The sequence below is a fragment of the Danio rerio genome, chromosome 19, assembly GCF_049306965.1.
Source record: "Danio rerio strain Tuebingen ecotype United States chromosome 19, GRCz12tu, whole genome shotgun sequence".
In the NCBI taxonomy this organism is placed as follows: domain Eukaryota; kingdom Metazoa; phylum Chordata; class Actinopteri; order Cypriniformes; family Danionidae; genus Danio; species Danio rerio.
Genome location: NC_133194.1, coordinates 29,216,460 through 29,240,402, shown reverse-complemented (window position 1 = coordinate 29,240,402; position 23,943 = coordinate 29,216,460). Strand labels below are relative to the sequence as shown.

General features: G+C 35.1%; 1 protein-coding gene across 1 annotated transcript; it reads left to right on the top strand.

Moving 5' to 3' along the window:
- Nucleotides 1-520: 520 nt before the first annotated feature.
- On the top strand, nt 521-13,962 carry neu1 (neuraminidase 1). Its single transcript, NM_001044909.2, is given in 6 exon segments — nt 521-663; nt 1,449-1,638; nt 2,189-2,451; nt 6,137-6,319; nt 10,175-10,394; nt 13,439-13,962. Coding segments are annotated over 6 exon segments (1,152 nt in total). The 5' UTR covers nt 521-588; the 3' UTR covers nt 13,660-13,962.
- Nucleotides 13,963-23,943: the final 9,981 nt, after the last annotated feature.

Genomic DNA, 23,943 nt, shown 5'->3' with positions numbered 1-23,943 from the left:
TATATTTTTTTAAATAAATGATTTATCATAATTTAGTTTATTTATTTGAATCTTATTTAATATTGTTTTGTAATTAATTTGAGTTTTATTTTTTATTAGTTAATTTCTTAGTTAATTTAATCCTAATTTTGTTTATTTGTTTGCTTCTGTTTTGAGTGTTTTGTTTTAATACTTTTGAAATAAATGTATAGTTTCTGCAAACTAACGTTACTGATGACATTTTTAGTTTTGAATAAATGCTATCCGAACTTAATAGAATATCGCTTTAATGACTTAAAACCCATATACGTAGTTAATGCAGAGAATACGTGTCTTGATTATTTCTCAATGACTGCATATATAATGTAATATATCATTTGCATTTGTATTTATGTACCAACTGTGTATTCCACGTCTGCCTGTTCTTTATGTAAATTGTTGTGGCATGTGACTCTGACGTCACGCACTGAAAGTCATGTGACTCTTATAAGGATGTGAGTCCCCTGTGGTTGGGAATATGCTTAGCAAACGTTATTAAAGGAGATAAAGGAGACAAATAATTTATTTAGGAAGAGACTGCCCCTTCTCTTCATCTGGTTTATCGTTGCAATGGATTTTATTCGACAAATTGGAATTTTACTCGGGATTGCGGTGCTTTCCAGCGCGCGTGCCGACAAGACTCAGGTAAATACACGACTTCTGTCACATGATGTTATTTCTTTTGTCCGTAAAATGTCGTTTTGTGTTATTACGCATTATAAACAGGTGCTGCTCCTTCGTCGGAGTGGAACGTGTATGCAGTAGTTTAACTAAGGTTTTATGTTTCCGTGAATAGTCTTCTCACCAAGACAAACTCAACACTTAAACTGAAACTGACACTTGCTACTGTATTATTTTTTTCATAGGGATGTAATGCATTTGTAAATAAAAATAAATAATAATAAGATTTTTTTTTAATTCTTGTCCAGCCCTTGTTGAAGTATATACAGTAGGGATGTATAAATATATGCACACACCATGTACGTGTCTGTCTGCAATGTTAACTTTTCAAATGTTTTTATTTGCTGTGATTGTAAATTAGAATTATTTTGACAATTTCTTTTGCCTACATTTGGATAATGTCATCAGTGCTTTAAAGAATAAAACAGTAAATATATTTTAATATAACAAAAATAAAAATACAAAATGATTCAGAATTTTCAAGTGGACTCTTTAATTTTCCCCCCATGTGTATATGTACATACAATATAATACAGTAAATAGTATAAAAAAGTTAGTTTTATATATGCAATATAATTTATTTATTCATATGATAATACTAAGTTATTAAAAAGACTATAGCCAATAAAAAGATTTGCACAGAAAAAAAACTGTTGACAACAAGCATTGACGTTGACTGTCATGTGATTGTCATATGAAAGAATATGAAAGGTTTTTGTATCATGGTTTGATTATTTTACTTGCCACAGATTGATCCGCTGATATACGAGGAACAGTTACTATGGGTCAGTGGTGGAGCCGGTCAGGTCAACGCTTACAGGATTCCTCTGCTAACGTTTACATTGCGTGGAAGCCTGCTGGCGTTCTCTGAGGCCAGGAAAATGTCTTCTAGTGACATTGGGGCAAAGTTCATTGCTCTGAGACGCTCCACAGACAGAGGTAAATCACACGCATTCACCAGCTCTAGGCATGGGTCGATATAAGATACTGACGGTATGATAACGTTGGATAAAAACATCACGGTTTCATGGTATTGTGATTACTGCTCTGAAATATATTCTGTTTAAATGTCTGGTAAAAAACTAAAACTTTTTTTTTCTTTGAACACAATATATTTTAATTTGAGAATCATTTAAAGTATTTTGGAGCAGTAAACTTGTCAGGCTAAATACTTCAATTGAATCATTGACTTATGATGTCTTCATTAGGTTCCAAAACACAGATTACTTTACAATTTAAAACGGCATCTTCGGATATTTTTTTCTGCTGGAGATACTGCTGTCCTTAAAAAATTTAAAAAAACATTCATATAAAATCTTACACATACCTTAGGATTGGTATAGCAGAAACTTTTGGCGGTTTTGAAACCTTGACTTTTCCAATCCCTGGTATACCTTGAAATCGTCCCATGCCTAACCAGCCCACTCCAGAATGCTTCATAAATGTTTATTTTTCGAGATCGCAACTCAATTTCTGTTTTATTCCTCAGGTGCCACCTGGTCTCCCACCTCGTTCATAGTGGACGATGGTTCTCTAGCCGATGGGTTGAGTCTGGGTTCAGTTGTAGTGGATGAGGAGACCGGCGCTGTGATCATCATCTACTCTCTGTGTTTTCACCAGTATCAGTGCAGCCCCTCCAGCACGATGATGGTGCAAAGTCTGGATGATGGCTTCACCTGGAGTGTTCCACGAAATCTCTCTATCGAGCTGGGGGTGAAGAGCTTTGCTCCTGGGCCTGGATTTGGAATACAGGTGAGTAATTCCATGTCAACAAATTCCATGTTCAATGTCAACATTGCCACGCAAAAAAAAAAAATTCGGACACAGAAGTTTTTTTGTCTAAGTAAGTATTTTACAGTACTTTAAAAATACTCGAAAATGTCTCTGTTAGTACTTTCAAACAATTATATTTAACTAACCAAATTTACACAAGTGCTAATTTCAATGTCACATCTGTAACGAAGAAGTGTCACATTCATAACGAAGCTGTTTCCACATAAATGCAAAAAAATCAAATAAAATCTCATAAAAAATCTCATAAAATAAAATCAATTATTTTTTTTCTACAGAGAGCCAACTCCTTTAGATTAGCATTATTTCTTTTGAGTTGTGCTGTTTAATTGACAGAATTTCTACAAAGTATGTTGTTCACTGTAAACTCGACAAACTTTTTGGTCACATCCATAACGCATGTTTATTTTTCTCATTTAAAATATAAAAAATGTTTACAGATTTATATATTTCTGATCCCATAACTTTTAGGTTACTTGTTTTGGAAAATATTAAAGGATAATTATAATAGATTGAAACACATCTGCCAAATAAATTCTGACATAGCTGCAAACATTAATCCAACGTGACTAATCACCTGTTTTCAATGATTAGTCCAGTGCAGGGGTTCTCAATCCTGTTCCTGGAGATCTACTGCTGCATCCCAATTCACACACTTGTACTGCGCCCTAAAAGTCTGTACTTTTTTGTGAAGGAAAAATATATACTTTTGAGTGTGTAACAGAAGAGTATGCAAGCTTTGGGACATACTACTTCCTCATTAACAGATTGTTATGTTGCTTAGTTACGTCCCCTGTCAATCATCCACACATCATCCACTGTCATATCTGTCAGATTTAATTTCCTACCTTATCGGAGAAGCAGCAGCAGGTTAATCTCCCACTCATGAGTCTTTCATGCACAGAAATCTCCTCAGGTCTTTGGATAATTATGCTTTTAGACGTTAAGGTCCAAACAGGTTCACGTTGTTGCAGATGAAATAACTCAGAAAATGTGGTTTAAACATGTTCCAGTGGGCTAGATATTAATTAACACTCATACAAACATCTTTACTGAAGCCTCTCTACTTGACAGTTGGTCTTGTTGGCTGTCATGTTTGTAGTCTATTTACACTTTTCACCCGCGTTTGTAGTTCTAATCGAATTCATGTCCAACGTGCAATGTATTGTGGGCAATATTAGTGGGTAGACTCTTCTACACTTAAATTTTTTACCGGAAATAGTGAACCATCAGGGAACCTTTGGCATACTCTTTTCAACATACAATATTTGGGACATACTAATTCCATTTTCAAATACTATTTAGAACGGATAGTAAGTGAATTTGGATGCAGCATACCTTTCTGCAGATTTCAGTTGCAGTTCATATCAAACACACCTGCCTGTAATTATCAAGTGCTGTTCAGGCCCTATTTAATTGGTTCAGGTGTGTTTGTTCAGGGTTGCAGCTGAACTTTGTAGGAAGGTAGATCTCCAGGAACAGGGTTAAGCAGCCCGTAGTCCAGTGTCTTTTCAGTTTCTCGGTTGCTAGCTTACCAATATCCCGTGTTGAAAAGTAAAAAAATCTAAAAGTAATCAGGAATTGTACTTTATTAAGGACTTAAATAAATGTGCACTTTTATTTTTACTTGAGTATATTTTAGTTGTGTATCGGTAAACAAAACAAGCGAGAGACTTAATGGACTTAAACAATTATTAATTGCTCTACAGAATGTTATGTTTTCAAATAAATACACAAATACAAGGACCCTTATAAATGGCACTGGTTTATCTATTAATTTGCAGTGTATAAGGTGGAATCATTTTAACTGCATATACATTACTCACCACTCTTCAGTATGTTTAGAAGGGTTACATTTTACTCATGCTTTGATTTAGTATTTAGGGTCCCACTTTATATTAGGTGGCCTTAATTATTATGTACTTGCATCAAAAAATAAATACAATGTACTTACTGTGTTCATAATGTATTGCAGAACACTTCTGGTGCTCCTGAGGTGGCATACGAGTAGGGTTAGGGACAGGTTTGGTGGTATGAGTAGGATCGGGTTAAAGTGTAAGGAATGGTCTACAGAGTAATTAATTACAGATATAATTACATGCAGGTATTTAATCAATCATAAGTACAATGTAAAAGCATGTAGTTACACAAATTAGTTTCAGTGTAAAAACCTATAGATTATTTTAAGGGGTGTAAACAAAAACAATGGTCCCAATGTATTTCCTGTTTTACGTTTTTATTTTCTACAGCTTCAGAGAATCCAAAAAGAGACGCATATTGATAAATAATGTCCTTATAACAGTTTTAACATTAAGTTAGGATTGAACTGCTTCTTGTTCAGAGATGGGAAGTACCTAAGTACAAATACTTCATCACTGTACTGAAGTAGATTTTTCTGGTATCAGTACTTTACACCACTACTTATTTTTTTGACAACTTTTTACTTTTACTCCTTACATTTTCACACAAATATCTGTAATTTCTACTCCTTTCATTTTCATGTGTTTGGTGGCGCGATCTATATTATTTCTTGTCATTGCGCAATTTGAGTGCCTTTTGATGCAGTCTGTCTGTTTTTTGTGCCTGCGTGCTGCAGTGTGCGGCTAGTACGCGCCATATGTAGGCTAGTTTATGGCGTTTTTGCTATGAGAAAGGCAAGGATGACTAATTTAACATGACTGATGTTGCCCTTTTTTACTCAGTTATAAGACACATTTTGCTTGATCAGATCACAGGTAAACAAGAGAGACACATTCCAGTTCAAAAATATGCCATACAAATGCTTAAGGTAAACAGTCTTTAGTCCACTTACAATCATACTGCATGGGATTTTTCAGATCTTTCAATCTAATACTGTGAAAAAAGTGTTTTTTAGTACTAAAACAATAAAATGTGGGAGACCTTATATTTACCTACCTAGTATAACTAAAATGTGTAGTAGTAATGGGTACTTTTTATTTAGGTAAATTTTTGAGGCCATTTTTTACTTTTTATCTTTACTTTTACTTGAGTACAAAAATGTAGTCAGTACTTCAACTTTTTCCAGAGTCATTTAAAACATGAGAATCCGTGCTTCTACTTGAGTATGGGATGTGTTTACTTTTGCCATCTCTGCTTGTTTTACAGTTATGAAAAAGTTTGATAACAAGCAGGAAATGTATATGGGCCAATGACTTGGCCACATTAAAATGGTCTATTAGTTAAGGCCTCGTAACATAAAGTGGCACTGTTTTTAAAACAGATTCTTTTACTCAACTTGCTTTACAAGTAATGGTACTTTTACTTGAGTATGATTTATTTTAGTGTTCTTTCCACCGCTGTCAATGCCAACATCAAAAGGCTTGAGAGAAACTCACCTAATTCATATTTGGGGTCGTTTCTTTTTTTGGTAACTATAAAAAGATTCGCTTCAGCTTAAGATCAATACTGTTTGCTTCTGTTCCTCCTTCAAAAGAAAACGAAATTCAGATTTTATGACTTCCTGTTGTTTATGATACTTTTAGATCTCTGGGTGATATAAAACTACATTTTATCAAGTCTGTGGTTAAGCATTGGCTTGTAAAGGGGAACAAATGACCTGACATGGCCTTTTCCAGCTTTTTCAGATTGCGTGCTGTTTGCTTTCATGTATTTGTTTGTTTTGCAGAAGCGGTATCCACCCAGTAAGGGCCGTTTGGTGGTGTGTGGCCATGGCACCATTGCTGGCGATGGGGTTTTCTGCATCTTGAGTGATGATCACGGTAGATCCTGGAGATATGGAGCTGCTCTGAAGAGTATCCCTTACAACCAGCCTAAACAAGACCTGGATTTCAACCCAGATGAGTGTCAGGTAATATTTAACAGCGTCTTTAATTTGCTGTATGTATGTTTACAACTCAGTTGTTGCTGTTTTTAAAGATATTGTCATTGAATCCTCCGTTTCTGTTGCTTTGTTTCTATTCTTAAATCATTTCTCAGTTAAGAAATTCAGTTATGGCAGATTGTTTTTCTTCTAAGCATTTTAACATCAAAGCCTGCATTGTAAATACTTATTATATGTCAATAATAATATTATTAACAATACTACTAGTTATTTTGTGACTCTTTTTATTTTTACAATATTAGAGAATAGTATCACACTACTAATAAAAGATAGAATGATTAACATTTTTAATGCGTTCAAACAGCCAAAAAGGACATGCTACTTATTGGCAATACCTAAACATGGCCAGTATTTGTATATGGATGATTGACTGTCAGACACTCAAAGACAAAAATTATTAGAAAAATACACATGACACATGAAACACAGAAAAATATTGATAACTAAATAACCCAACATAAAACACTGACACTAAATATGTGTTTTGCCATGTTCATTCATTCATTCATTTTCTTGTCGGCTTAGTCCCTTTATTAATCCGGGGTCGCCACAGCGGATTGAACCGCCAACTTATCCAGCAAGTTTTACGCAGCGGATGCCCTTCCAGCCACAACCCATCTCTGGGAAACATCCACACACACACACTCATACACTACAGACAATTTAGCTTACCCAATTCACCTGTACCACATGTCTTTGGACTATGGGGGAAACCGGAGCACCCTGAGGAAACCCACGCGAAGGCAGGGAGAACATGCAAACTCCACACAGAAACGCCAACTGAGCTGAGGTTCGAACCAGCAACCCAGCGACCTTCTTGCTGTGAGGCGACAGCACTACCTACTGCGCCACTGCCTCGCCGTTTGGCCATGGTATTTATCGATTTTTGTAATATATGATAATTCATTGTTAAACAATTCACAGTTTTTCTCTGTGGTAAGATGACCAAATACCTAACAAAATTATCGGTTAACGGTTTATTGTACAATTTTTCTATGAAACGTACATTTATTTTTACACTGTAGGCTTGATATTAAACAACTCTTCTGCACTGCTTCCTGTTTGTTTTGACACCTTATCCCACATCCCTTTTGTCTGTCCTAGTGATTAACAGTTTTGTTGACACTTAAGCAAATTACAGAATACTGCAGAATACAGTATCTCTGTACAGAAACAACATTTTAATCCAAAACTAGGCCCCAAAACAGGCATTGAAGTAAGTCATAACTTAACTATAATTAAATACAATTTAAATATTCTTCAATATTTAATGGTCAAAAATAAAAAGTAAACAAACAAACAAACAAATAAATAAATAAAAAGTAAGGTACATGAAATAAATACATGCCAAAATTCAATAACTTAATATATTGTGATAATGAACATGCACACTAATAATGTCATAGACACTTCAAAATACTGTAAAAGTGTGAAGTATAGTTTATTGTTTAAACGTTGGGCGGCACAGTGGTAGGTATTGCTGAAGGTCGCTGGTTTGAGCCTCGGCTGGGTCAGTTGGCATTTCTGTGTGGAGTTTGCATGTTCTCCCTGTGATCGCGTGGGTTTCCTCCGGGTGCTCAGGTGAATTGGGTAGGCTAAATTGTCCGTAGTTAATGAGTGTGCATGGATGTTTCCCAAAGATGGGTTACAGCTGGAAGGGCATCCGCTTTGTAAAAAACATATGCTGGATAAGTTGGCGGTTCATTTCGCTGTGGCGACCCCAGATTAACAAAAGGACTGAGCCAAAAAGAAAATGAATGTATGAATGTTAAAGCTTTTAGAGTGCTTTTTTAAGATATTCATATTGTATTCGGTTTTCATGAATGCTTGGAGACAATTATTTTGTGACTATTTATAGGGCTGTTGTTTGTTTAGACTAGCTTAGTTACTCATGATGAAACCTACAAAACCTTTTATTTATCTTTAGTGATGCTGATTTCATAGATAATGCCTAATAACATGTTCAAATTCATTCATTCAGTCATTTTCTTTTTGGCTTCGTCCCTTTATTAATCTGAGAACCGCTAACTTATCCAGCATATGTTTTAGCAGCGGATACCATTCAAGCTGCAACCCATCACTGGGAAGCATTCATATACACTCATTCACACACATACACTACGAACGTTAACGGCTGCCACGTTAAAATTACAAGCCATAATTATTTTATTAATAACTAATTCATAACTAATAAAATGTTGTTGTTTTTTTTACTAATATTACCATAGTAACTAATAAATCTGGCCTTTTCTCACTTTTGATCTTAATCTATTATTTATTATTTACTACTGATGAACTTGCCTGTTGAACTTTATAATCCTTTTGCAATTTAATTTGGTTGAAATATTTGTTTACTCTGAACATGTATATGCAATAAAGCAATACTTCCTCCAATATTTCCTCATTATACATGTTAAAATAGTATTTTTTGCAGCTTTGGTCAATATTGTAAACTGTGATAAAAGCTTCAGCTATTAATTGCAACAAGAAAATTTTATACCGTCATAAGACTTACAGCAAGGAGAATAAGTATTTAACGTGTCACCTTTTTTCAGAAAACATATTTTTAAAAGTGACGTTTTTTCCCTAGGATGTGGTAAAATAATCCATATATGCAAAGAAAATATATCGAATTAGTTTAAACAAAGGTATGCGTTATAAAATGAAATAACGCTGGGAAAAGTTTTGAACACATGAAGAAATGGAGGTATAGAAAGGCAGTAAAAGTACAGACAGCAGCTGAAATCTCTCAGTAATTCTGAATCTCTCAGTTCAAACTGAAGTTTGCGCATACAAATCGAAGAAATAAATATAACAAAACATTCCCTTAATCTCCTCCCCAATCCACTAAATAAGAAAATAACAATATGAAAAGAAAAATCTTCAGCGCAAAGCGCCCTGAACTTACTCTAACTGATAAATAAAAATACAACATTAGCGCACTTCGCTAATTAGTGTGTCTATACATCAATAATCCTGCGTGCAAATATGTATGTCACGTGACTTACTATGTTGTTCCAGATCTCCCTTGTCAAGTCACAGAAGGTTTTTGAATGGAGCAATAGCGGGCTAGAGATGTAGAAAACACTCGTCAGAACTCTCAAACAAATCTCACTCAAAGTCATCAGTTAATCTCACTCAAAGGCAACATCAGCAAATCTCAAAGTACACATCAGTAGCAGCGACAACACACACGGACACCACCAAACAGACAACACGCCAAAACAACAACAGCTGATCTCTCCCCGTTGCCGCTTCCGTTTTTAAAGGGCTCTGCAACGAACGCGATTGGCAGAGAGAGAAGTCATCGTCACATGGTTGATTAGGATTGGCAGTCCTGTCAGCCAAGAGTGCTCCAAAGTAGGCTGTACCTGAGAAAATGACAGGGCCGGTACAGAGAGAGAGAGAAAGAGATAGAGACAGAAAGAACATACACGCAGCAAAACTGTGTGGTTCGTAACAATCCACATTACCAGGATGATGAAGATGAAACCAGAGTGGACATTTCAGCAAGACAATGATCCAAAACACAGCCAAGGAAACTCTTAAATGCTTTCAAACTAAGAAAATCAAGCTGCAGAATGGCCCAGCCAATCACCTGACTTGAACCCAACAAAAATACAAAAAAAGATCAGATTTAATAGACGAGTAAATGAATTAAATCCGATCAACTTTACACTGTTGCAGTCAGAATATTTACCACACATTGCATTCTTTGACCCATTTTCAAATAGGTTAAGTACATGGTTTTACAAGTACAAGTTTAAGTTGACCACATGCTTATAAGACTTATTTAATGCAGTCTTTTGTTTGTCTTAACAGCCAGTGGAACTAGAGGATGGAAGCATTGTCATTAATGTACGCAACCAGAACAACTACCACTGCCGCTGTCGCATCATAGTGCGCAGTTTGGACGGAGGCGAGTCTCTGCCCGTTGAGGAGCTGGTGTTTGATAAAACACTGATCGACCCAGTTGTAGCAGCCGGAGCCTTGCAGAAACAAGGAGTGATGTACTTCACCAACCCCTCCAGCACACAACACAGTAAGGAACAGCAATTCACCAAGTCTTACAAAGAAATATTCAAGTTAAATCTTTACTGAGACCCTGTTTTTCTTTCATTTTATTACACTCAAAATCATAATTCAGTGGCTTTTTAAATACTAGAATAATCAAAATCTATGCATACTAAATCAAATCTCTGAAAAGCCAACAGTTAATTTTGTGAGAAGTTTACAGCTGTATATTAGATTTATATTTTTCTTGCACAAAAAAAGATGAATAAATTAAATAAATTCACACAAAAGATTAACAAAACTGACAAAATGTAACAAAACAATTGACATTGTTTTCATAAAGCCTTTTTTGCCATGTACTCTCTCATACAGTGCCTGTGAGTTGGTGCATTGCTTTGTTGAAAGATAGGTTTGTGAGTGTACAAGATCATTAACAGGGTTGCATTTACAGTCATCAAAACATACATTTTATTCACAGACACTCAATTTTTTTTAAATATATATAAAATATGAATTAAATGAATTTAAAAGTGAATAATAATATAGAAATGTGTCAACATTTCTATATTATTATAAGTCAACATACAGTGCTCAGCATATACAAGCACACCCCTTACAAATGTATCTTTTAAATTCATATTTTTAAATAGGAAGTTATACAATATTATATTTGTGCATATACATTACATTCGTCAGTACTAAACTAAAAAGTTACTTACTAAAAATACTACGAAAAGTGACTAAAATATTATTTAAATAAATATATTTTGTTTAAACGCACCAAAATACATTCACTAGAGAAATAGATACTAATATTCATTTTCTAAATGGAGTGTACTCAATTTTGCCGAGCACTGTAAATTGTGGCATAAATTCATAGGAACTCATTAGAAAAAAAAAAACGAAATACATTAAATTATATATGATTACTTTCATTTTTCACTGCTTTGACAGTTTTATCAGTACAAAAAAAAACAAAAACAAAGAGTTTGTGAATTGCACTTTAAATAGCTTATCTTTCCAATATAAGGTCAAAAGATCAATAATTAAAACAGGGTGTCCGTGGGGTTTTAATAAGTCTTACATTTCAAAGACTAAATTTTAGGCTTTAAAAGGCTTAAATCCTTTGAAATATTGTGTTGTAGGTCTTAAATCTTTTTAAACAGGTCTTAATTTTGCTTTGTCCCAGTAAAGCTACTCAATCGGGCCGACATCCATCCAATTACCAATGATACATCTCAATAAAACCTTATTCTTTTAAAGTTTTTTTTTTTTTTTTTTGCAAAGAGATGCAATTCACAACAGCCATTTGACATTTCTACAACAAAGTCCCCATTAAATTCCCTAATCAAGGAAAGAAAACTAAAAACAGTTAAATGATTCCTCTTTATAAATCCTAGCCATTAGAAATATGTTAATTGTTTAACCCTGTATACGTCTATAACCTTTAATTCGTTTTAATCTTAAAGGGTTATAAAAAGTCTTAAATTTGACGATGAAATTTGCTGAAACTCTGTAAAGCACACACATTCTTAGAATAATGATCAAAGGTGGACAAAAGAGTAGCAGTTTTAAACAGAAGAGTATCTTCCATGTTTTCTACTGATCTAATAGAGGGGTTCCCAAACTTTCCAGCTCGCGACCCCAAAATAACTATTCCAGTGATTCGTGACCCCCACTATAATCGTAGGTGTTAATAAACACATAAACCCTGCACACAACAGTGCACACACACACAAATTAACAAATTAAATTTAGCCAAATTATAAAATTAATTAGAGGCCAATTTTGATACTATAAAATTTTGCTAAATAACAAAAAAAATAAAGGGCAAGGCAGCAAACAATCATCACTCTTCTCCTGTCCCAGCACTTCAACAATAAATCACACCAAATCTAATATACAAAAACAACAAGTATATTTATTTACAGATTAACAAAAAATAAATAACCAATGGTCAAACATACTAAGGAGGGGATAATGCATAAACAACAAACAAAAGATCTAACTGACTGAGGAAGCAACTTTCTAAACTTCTCAAAAGAAAATTAAAAAGAAAAACAAAGATCTTACCTTGCTCCCTCTCTACCAGAAACAGGAGAAAAATAAATGTATTAAACAAAGAAGAGACATCCACCTCCATACTGCTCCAAAAAGTTGAAACAAAACTAACAAGATAAAGTATTAAATAAACAAAGGGAATTTAAAGTCAAAATTTCACTATTGTTCACTAACAACAAGATTTGTAATTTTACAAGTATCTCAATTATTCAACACCAAAAGCTAGTCTGGGGCAGGAGAAGCAAGTGAGCGCAGCCTTTACCAACTAGTGTTTGGCACAATCTCTCTTTGTTTTTTCCTGCCGCATGCTCCAGCCACTTAATTGCCAACAGGTGAGACAAGGTAGAAAGAGAGAGAGAGAGAGAGAGAGAGAGAGAGAGAGAGAGAGAGAGAGAGAGAGAGAGAGAGAGAGAGAGAGAGAGAGAGAGAGAGAGAGAGAGAGAGAGAGAGGGAGAGAAAAAACAAAAGCAACAACAAACCCCCCCACAGGGTGGCAGTGTACCGCATTTGAAACCACATACATATATAAAGTGTATACATATATTCTTCTTTTACAACCTTTATATGCAACAGTGGGCACAATGTTTATAGCAAAAGACTATTCTTGGTTTATTTTTGGAGACAGACACTTGGAGATTGTCCTCTATGTTCTGTCATAGCCTAAATTTGTTATGCACGTGAGTGCCGTAAGGGTGTCTTAAGTTTAACAATGTGCCGTAAAATCAATCTGCACCAGCTAACGCTGTGTCTTTAATCTAGCATATAACCCCAGGGGTCGCAATCTAATGAAAAAAAAAACATTAAGGCTGATGGCTTTTTAATTGCATGTTGTTTTTATGTAACTATTAAACAATTTATATCTTGTGCAGTTTATGGATAAAATATGATATTAGTTTAATAACATATATGATATTTTTAAGAAATCACCAAGCGACCCCCACTTTAGGAACCATTGATCTAATAGACCAAAATATATCTATTTTTTTCTCTCTATGTTTTTCTTCTTCATAGGGGTCAATCTAACTCTTCGCTGGTCTTTCACTGATGGGAAGTCATGGGAGAAGGAGGCCGTCCAGATCTGGGCGGGGCCAAGCGGTTACTCCACTATGACATCACTCAAAGGAGGTTCTGCTGAGGACAACAAATACATCTTCGTCGTTTATGAAAAGGGCCACAAAGATTACTGGGAGACCATCTCTTTTGCCAAAATCCATCTGTATGGAGGGAAATAGCACACCGATGGAGGAGCCGAGAAAAAGGGAAACTTAGGACTTCGAAAATTGACAGGTTTTTTGGAGAAAACCAAGCTATCATCCTGATCTGAAATCAGTTTTACAGTTCTTTAAATAAAATCGGGTCTGTACTATGCACTGCTTTTAAGATTCACTACGGAAAGAATCAAAATATCCTGAATCAGTGATTGAGATCTAGAGTCATTTAATTTATAAAAACACAGCCATGATTGTGCCAACATTTTTACTCGTCTCACTCCAATGCACAAATCCTTCTGAAATAAAAGCAATTTGAACACGTTTTATGAGCTGCACATGAGCTGCATGTGTTTATCAGGCCTATCTGATGCTTTTGAACCCTTTATCTGCTTGTTCAGTCGTGACGTATGGAATACTGTTTTTGAGTCCGAGGCGTATTCGTTTATGACCCTTTTTGGTCATATAACACATTAAAGGGATTTTATTTTAATATAAAATCATGGTGTACACAACAATCTTTAGACTTGCTGCATCACAGACATCAATATTTGAACAGTTTGTAAAAAAAATTTGCACTTTCTGATATTAGGTATGGTTATATATACACTGTAAAACCCATCAGTCAACTTTATCAAATGAAATGAGTGTCGTTAACTCAATATTGACTGAAAGTTAATTCTACTTATTTGAAAAAGTTTTGAACTCGGTGTTGAAGGTAATGAGTTCATTAAATGCCTCATTACTTCTACTTAAATGGAGTAAGTTCATAGTACTCATATAGATTAGTTTTGAACTCAAATGGTTTGTTGCAGTCGGTTTCCTCAAACGGTTTGAGTTGCCTTAACTTATTGGGTTTTACAGTACTCAACTGGTTTGAGTTCTCTTCATTTATTGGCTTTTACTTTGCTCAAATTGCTTCATTTACTTAAATGGATTAAGTTGACAGGACTCATTAGGATTAGTTTTTGATTTTAAATGGTTTGTTGCCATCTGTTTCCTCAAATGGTTTGAGTTACCTTAACTTATTGGCTTTTACAGTGTATATATTGCAATCCTAATTTTCAGAAGTATTAACACGCTTTGTGAATGTTTATTAGTAACATTAGTCGAGTCTCCATTAGTTATTACCTTTAGTTGAGTCTTTATTGTCATTCCGCTACATGTGTGGACATACAGAGGAACAAAATGTTGTGTCGCATGACAACTGTGCTACATCAATTAATCATAAATTCAAACACAACACTGGACATAAGAGCTATTTTAAAAAAACCTATGCATAACTATACTATAAGATACTTGACTATACCGAAGACTATAGAATACACAAGACATGTCACTAGTATCTTTTTGAATGGAAAAAAGTGTAACTGTCAATATGGTGAATAAAGCCCCGTCTACTAGTACAGAAGCCAATCATTGATCACTACATGGTGAAAAAAGCCCGCCTTCTTGTACAGGAGCCAATCACGATACTCTTCGGGAGGGGCTTGGACCAGACTTGAGTTTCTGCAGATTTTGTGTGATTTGAACGTTTAGAAATGAAACTAAAGACAGTTGTTGTTTAATTTTATTGGTGATTCCTAATATGAAATTCAATCGTAAGCTTGGCAAGCAGTTTTGGAGAATTTGATGTTTCCCCATTCAAACAGAATGCCTGAGCCTACTGCCCAAGAGGTGTTTTAAAGATAGAAATGACTTGCCTTAAAGGGACTTTGACTATAAACATAAGACTATAAGGCTATACAAATACTTTTACTGAACAATGTTGTGCAGGATGTTGTGCAAAAGAGGTTAGAGGTTTAATATTGTGCTAAAAAGTTTCTAAGGGTTAATTCAAGCAGTGCAACATGATTGTGGTACATTTATAGTAAACATCATTTTCATTATTGAGCTCTTGTAAGATGGAGTTTAGATAAAGTGTCAGGTGCATTATAGAGAAGAGTGTTTCTACAGGAAATGAAATCCAACAAATGATATAGGTCTGCTATCATTTATCACTGCTTTGACATTTTTTACAATTTCATCAGTAAAATCTCCATTTAAAAGCGTGTAAATTGCACTTTAAATAATTATTTTTGCAATATTAAGGAATAATCATCAAAAAAAACAATAATTAAAATCATTTAGTACATCATGATTGTTATTAAATTAGTAAACCTTTATTATTACCATTTGTTGAGTCTCCCCATACAGTTTGATCGAGCGATTGGACCCAGAAGCTGCTACACGTGTCGTCACACTTAACAAGCGAATTGGTTGAAGAACCTTGTATGGTAAATTCATTGACATTGATAACAATATAATTCATAATAATCATAAATATTCTAAACGCTTGTATTAACCCTCAGTAACAGTATTCCAATGGGTGACCTAAAGGTTAAATCACTGTTTGTCTTCCTGACACTTTCCTATTTTTATTTAATTTGTTGATGTGGTTTACAATAATGCAGTTGAAGTGAATCTTCGTGAAGCTGTGGCAATCTTATATGGTTGTTTTCTGTTGATTTGCAAGACTTGAGTTAATGTTTTAAATATATGAATGTAATTTCTTTTTTAATTACCTTAATGTGTTTCTCCATTTCCAGGTTTTGATCAAATGAATGAAGGGCTTAAGTTTTGCTTTTGTCAACTGTAAGACACAAGGCTTTGAGAACCATAGACACTATAAGCAAACCATGTTTACGTCCTCCATGTCTGTGACATCAGAAAACTCAAATTATATTCGACCTATGTAATTGATGTACTACTGGTTTTGTTTGTCCTGCCTGGCCTTTTTGTGAACAGATTCAAAGGGCAGCCATATATTTGGGAAACATCCAACTGTAAGTGATTTTTGAGTATTATAAGGAAGCTTTGCTGAAAGTCTTTCACTGAATTACATTTGATGAACTGACTTCTCATTCATCTGCTGGGTTTACACAGGGACATTTCATTGTTCAATAAATCTTTCTATTTTAATACAGCAACTGCTTGTTTGATTTGTTTACGTTCACCTAAAAGCCAGTAGAATAATGGAATACAGAGGTGCTTTTTTTTTAATCGAAGTGTTTTCATTTTTTGTTCACTCAACCAGTGGCCTACCCAGTGACCATGAAGTTAGATTAACTCACTTGCCAACGTTTTCTTTTTTACAAGAGGCAGAAAAAATAGTGAAGCATTTTTTTACTATTAATATTCTTAAGTTTTATTTTTGATTATTTAAATAAATCAACCGCCAACTATTGTGGCATATGTTTTTGCAGCGGATGCCCTTCCAGCCAACTCAATACTGGAAAACACTCATACACTAAGGCCTGTTTTTGTTTACGTAATTCACCTATAGCACGTCTTTGGATTGTGGGGGAAACCGGAGCACCCTGAGGACACGCCAACATGGGGAGAACATGCAAACTCGGAAATGCCAACTGACCCAGCCGGGACTTGAACCAGCGACCTTCTTGCTGTGAGATGACAGTGCCAACCACTGGGCCACCATGACACCTGATCTTTAAACCATTTATTAAGTAAGTAATGTGTTTTTATATAGTGCATTTATCGTGTATGGCCATACACCCAAATCACTTCACAATCATGAGGGGGTCTCTCCACACCACTACCAGTGTGTAGCATCCACTTGGATGATGCGACGGCAGCCACAGGACAACAGGGCCAGTGTGCTCACCACACACCAGCTACAGGTGGAATGGAGAGGTAGGCTGTTTCTCAATATGCGTTCTTCAGCGGTCTTGCGTCCTCGTGTTCTCGTGCAACGTCATCATCAGCTGCCTAAGTTCAGTTCCAATACTCAAGACCGCAAGTACGGAGGACGCGTGAAACTTCCCGGATGTGTTCTTGATATCGAGGACGCACTGATGCAGACTTGACCACCGAACTCGCTCTGGAAGTCCCCGAAGTCATTGCGACTGGAGGTGGGAAGCGCAGCATTTTATTTAGATTTATTATTAAAGTTCAGAGATATCACTTATTTACCTCAGGAGTTTCCCTAAATGAAACGGTGAAAATAAACATTAACATGGACATCTTAATATAGGAATAAACACATTAAGGGTGTTTGTTTGCTGAAAATCGTATTAAAATCTGTTTTATTTATATTGTGCAGAGCATATTTATAATGTTTTTATGCAAAGTATATATTTTGAAGAGGGGAAAAACAATAAATCGTTGTATGAATGCTGTAATGTTTAAATAATTTCTATTTTAAACACGTGAAGGTCATATGACCATCAGGAAGAACGCAGCATCCCATTTCTCAAAGGATGCGTTCTCTGCCCTCGCGGTCTCCTGAGTTCGTTCTTTCGAGGACACCTGGCAAGACCGCTCTCCACAAGAACACAAGTCCGTTCTCTGCGTTCTTGGAATTGAGAAACAGCCATAGTGATAGAGCCAATTCAGTGGATGGGGATAATTGGGAGGCCATGTTGGGTAAGGGCCTATTAAGGGAATTTGGCCAGGACACCAGGGTTACAACTCTACTCTTCAGATAAGTGCCCTGGGATTTTTAATGACCGCAGAGAGTAAGGACCTCGGTTTAACGTCTCATCCGAAAGACGGCGCCCACTGACAGTGTAGTGTCCTCTTCACTTTACTGGGGCATTAGGACTTACACAAACTGCAGGTTGAGCGCCCCCTGCTTGCCTCTCTAACACCACTTCCAACAGCAACATAGCTTTCCCATGTGGACTCTTATCTTGGTACTGACCAGGCTCAGCCCTGCGTAGCTTCAGTGAGTAACCGGTCTTGGGCTGCAGGGTGATATGGCATTTGATTTTTCTTTATTCAAAACATTTCATTTAAAACACTATCTAACAGTTTAAAACTGTAAAATAAACATATGGACAGTGATTTAACAAGATTGTAGTAAATGTTTAGAAAAGTTTTCTGGTGCATCAAAAAGTGTGCTGTTATCTTAACTGCAGACAAACGAATCCAGTGCAAATGAATGCATCAAGTATATGATTGAGTAAATAAACCTCAATTAAATACAAAATTAGGGAAATAAATGGAAAAAGATCCACATTTTGAGAAACAGAACCACTCATTTCACTGTAGGCTGGCGAAATGTCTGACATATATTTCTCTGTTCTCGTAATTGATCTGTAACAGAAACACTATATGAATGTCTGCAAAAAAACTTAAGAAAACAAGTTTTAGGAAATTTCTTTCAACACGTTTGAGACTGAATTAAAGTAAAACATGATTTTTTTTTAACCTGTTTCCATTGTGTCAAATATAAATCTTTTTTATTCATTAATTTCTCAAATAGAAAACTGGATGTGCCTGTATAACATATTTGACATTGCTTCATTATCTCGTGGTGTTCATATTGCTCATGTCAGGTCTAAAGGTGCAGCTGTCTATGATTTCACCATTCTTTAAAAATGGTGTAAAAACTGGTCTTTTAAAACAATTCTCATGTCTTTTATAGTTGTATGAGGGCTTGAGGCTGTAAAACAGTAAAATCAGTAGCATATGACTTGACAAAGGTTGCAGTCATGATTCGGCTCTGTCGAATACTAGAATATTGCTTATTATCATAACTTTGTTGATAATAAACATGACTAAACATCAGGGCCCCTACTCTACAACTTGATCAATTTATTGACTTTTTGCGCAATAGTGTTTTTGAATGATAGGCAATAGTAAATTAAAAATTGAAATAAATTGTTGTAACACAATGACTACAGTTGTATAGTTTAGTTTGTGCGTAAACTGTGGTGTAGTTTTATTAGTTTATCATTTCTCTATCAAAGCCCACAGCCAGCCTTTTTTGCAGTCATTCGCCTTGTTTTCTTTTCATTTTAGGTTTAAATATACTGCATTTTTAAATGACATTTTAAGCACTATTTTTTCTGGATTAGCTTGTCAGGTGGTCATCATATCCACAATTTAAATTTAACAAAAACATTTTCTAATTATTTAGAAAAAGGAAATGTAAAAAAAAATGCTTATTATTTTTTAAATACAAACTTATCACATCTTTATCATGAGGAAAAAAAAAAGTAATCTGTTTTAGTTTTACATTATTATACTGTGACTATTTTTATTTGTTAGGTAAATAAACTGGCCAGCACTTTCAACTTTCCTCTGTGAATTTGGCCATTTGTATAATAAAAAATGAAAACATAGTAATAATAACATAGAGCTTCCCGGTTGTTATAGTCTCTCTTGTAAAATTACATTTGGTAATTCATAGATAACAACTGAGCTAGTAATTACTGTAAAACTGTTTCAAATTTTGTAAATATTCATGTAAACATCATTATAATCATTCATCAAAGTTGAAAACGATAATATATTCGGTACTAATATTTTTGTAGAGTTGAAAATGCATATTTGATTTATTATTTCTCTCTTTCATTTTTTATAATGGCTGCTCTGATGTGTAATATGAGAAGGTTTAAAATGGTTCAGTCATGCTTAAACGTGATTTTTAAATGCTATTGTGTTTACAGCTTTTAGGGTAGAATCTTACCCTTCACTGGTCTCAGAATCAAGATCTAAGCCAGGCCAAGTGGATGCATACTCTTGCATCACTAAATGCAATGAAAATGAGGATCATAAAAAATATCTCTGTCATCTTTAAGAAAGGCAAAGACTATTTTGGGTCCATCTTCATTGTGAAAATTGACCAAAGAAGAAAGGCAATGATGGGCTGTTTCATTTCAGAGAAAACTAAGAAACTTTGAATAAACAAAAAAATAATATTTAAAGATGTTTTTCACCTAAAAAGGAAAATTTGTCGTAAATGTACTCACCCTCAGGTCATCCAATATATATGGATTTGATTTGATTGTGATTTTCTTTTCTCCAGTAGAACATTGTAGAAAAAAATTTAATTCAAAAACTGTGGTCCTTGATGGTTCCATAAAATTCAAATAATTCCATTCAGTAATACATAAGTGAGCCTACTACACCACATTCTTACTGACACACACTGTGATTTAGATCTTGGTGTGACACAGGCATAAACGCCTTTTTATACCTGTTCTTCTCTACAACAACAAAAAAGTCATTTATGTTTTTCCCCAATTCCTCAATAATTAACAAAATAATGTATGCATGTATTTGGGTATACTGAAAACAGTCTATAAATCAAATGTGTTCTTATTTTAAAACCTAAGAACACAGAAATGTTTATGTTCGAGTTATGCTAGGAGGAAGAGTGTTATGGATTAGAATATACAGTTTGCACAGTATAAAAAATGATTGTCTATGGAAACAAAGTGTATTTTTGCTTAAGTGTATTCTGCAGTTTTGTAGCTTATTTGTAGATGCCAAGTTTCAATTTAGCTTCTTTGAAGCCCTCTACAGTTAAATAAGTGGAATTCATTGTCGTAAATATACCAGCTTTGTAATTACACTGGATTACACCCAAAAATAAAGAATAAAAATGAATGATACATATAAAACTATCTTGTGTTGTGTTAATAGGCCTAAGTTAATCATTTTAATTTAGGTAGAAACTTAGTGAGCACAAAATGATCACTCATTAGGTCACCTGTACAGGACGCGTGCTGAATGGGGCCTCCAACAGCTGAGTAAATATGTAAAAAAATAAAATACATGGTGTCAAAGTGTACAAGGTCGAGGTTAAACATCAAGTAAGCAGAACTTTTTTGCAAGCGAGCAAGAAACATGCCAGAGTCACACATCTAACAGACACTGCCCTGTTTAACAAAAAAAATCAAAACATGCATCTTGTGTTCCATCCAGAGGTGAATTACTATAGTAATTCATAATGAATAGTGCATTTGAACCAAACTATAGTAAAGTGTATTATAATTTTAGCATCTACAACTCTTTGTTAATAAATGCTACATTCTGAATGATACATTCTGTGTGGTATATTTTATTTTGTGAATCGATAAACTGTTTTAAAAAACTGCTAAAAAGGGAGAAAAGGGGTGCAAAGCAAAACTACCAAAAGTAACAAACCTTTTGTATTGCCAGAGTGAAATAGTGTAGCATAACATAGAAGTACCTCATAAATTCAGCTAGTTTTGACATCTTTGTCTTGCTTCCTGTGCAGTTGCAACTTTTTAAATAAAAAATTATAGTTTTGAAAATATTTAAATGACATATAGATATACTAGCCTTTGTGTCATTTTAAATTTTAAATTAGAATCTTGGTTAAAAGTCATTGTTTGTTAATATGCTATCTATTTAAGGATAAACTCCTTTTATTTAAATAATAGTTCACCCTCCAAAAATGTAAAAGACATACAGATATAATAGCCTTTGTGTCATTTTAAATTTGTATGAAATTTCATTTTTTTGCTCAAAATAACACAAAAGCGTGCAGAAGAAATCTGGTAACCAAACCTGCGATAAGTGGTCTGTAATATTGAATAATAAATGTTGATTTTATTGAACTATATGAACATTTATAATCAACTGACAGCCCTAAATAATAATATAAAATAGTATAATATAATATACTATAATATACTATAATAAAATAAAACCCTCCAATCTCATAAAAATGTAGGTAGAAGAGTGCTGAAGAAAACATATAGCATTGTTGTTCACCATAACATTTCTTATTATTATTTCTACCAATTTATTTTATTTTGTTTTGTTCAGTCGATTGTTCCACCTGTGTCTTCCACATCTTCAGGTAATTCTGATGCTGTTGGCATTGTCTTGAGTCTGTGATCTTCTGAAACTCTGCAGAATCTAATCTGTTGTCCAGAATCAGCTGGTTTGTCTTAGTCGGGCATCTCAGCTGAGACCTGTCCACTATGGGTGACCCTGCCGGTATCTGAAGTACCAGTGGTGAAGCTCTCAGCATCACTGATGCACACAAGCCCTCACAGCACGTCAAGCTGCAAACCACGTGAGGGACCCTAACCTAACCTACCCTAACTTAACAGACACCACAAATCACTAAACGCATCGAAACACCCTGAAGAGTCCAGCGACCGACCCGCAACACGAGAACAACCGATCAGAAAACCCTGATAAACGTGCAGAAAACCACATGAAACAACCTGATGACCACACAGCAAAGCATTAAAAACCATGAGCAAACCCACTGACAATCACCAAACACAGCCGACTGATGAAGCAAGAGTGTGTGAAAAAGGAAACTTACTTGTAAACTTGCTCTAGAACTATGTACAGTATATACAGTATTTACATGCGCAGCCTGTGGTGTGATTCTCAGTGTCTGGACCTCTTTCTTCTGGGCTCCTCAGGCAGCGGCTCTTCACTGATGTCTACCTGGATTCGAGGAGCGATGCTGGATCCAGATCTGCTCTCTGTGATGACTATTCGTCCATCAGCCTGCTCCGTCTCCTCCACTACAGGACACCCGAGTGCCTCCCACAGCCGCTGCTTGATGTCCAGGCCCAGCTGCAGGCTGTAGGGACGGCGGTGACCGCATCGGTTCTTCCTCATGGGCTCGACCACAGAGCGGTAGATGTCCTGATAGTCCTCAACACTGCAGCCATGGATGGAGAGAGACTCTGTCTGCTGACCTGCATCCTCTGAAGACACTGTGACTGCTGGACGGAGGTCAGGAAGGACAGCCGCGTTCTTCACGTGTCGCTCCTCCAAACCTGAAACAGAGACACGGCTGTAAGTGTGATCTAACCTGACCACAGCTGCAGGATCCAGAGCAGAAGAGGCACCCTCCACCAAGAAGTCTCTCAGGCGTGCAGGAAGAGCCCTGGTTCTTCTGAGGCGTCGCTGCTCCATGAAGATCAACTTCTCAAATCAGACAAACTGATGAAACTTGTCAAACTGGAGAGTTTAAAGAGCTTCAAGCAGAGGATTCAAGACTTTCAGACACTTGTGTGGATTTAAAGTGTAAACTCCAGTTGCCGTGGTGACAGAATATTGAACTGGTTTAAATGTAAACAGCACTTGATCAGCAGTAGGTCAATCAGAGCACGAGAAAAGTTCTTCTCTGTTACCAGTTTTGTATTTATTACAGTAAATATAAGCAAATACTGTGTGAATGAAACAAAATTAGTAATACAGAAACATTATCAAACACTTTGATTTAAATATGATTAAAATCAATTATGGTCAGCAAATTTTTATGAATAAAGTCAATCATTATTTTAAAATCAATTATCAATTAAAGATATCTTTATGAAAAAAACATTTTAGAATGTCCACATACATTTATAGTAAATATAATTAGCCCTCCTGTGAGTTTTTTTTTTTTTTTTTCAAATATTTTCCAACTTGTTTAACAGAGCAAGGAATTTTTCACCTTATTTCATATCATATTTTTTTCTTCTAGAGAAAGTTATATTTGTTTTATTTCAGCTAAAAGAAAAGCAGTTTTAAATTTTT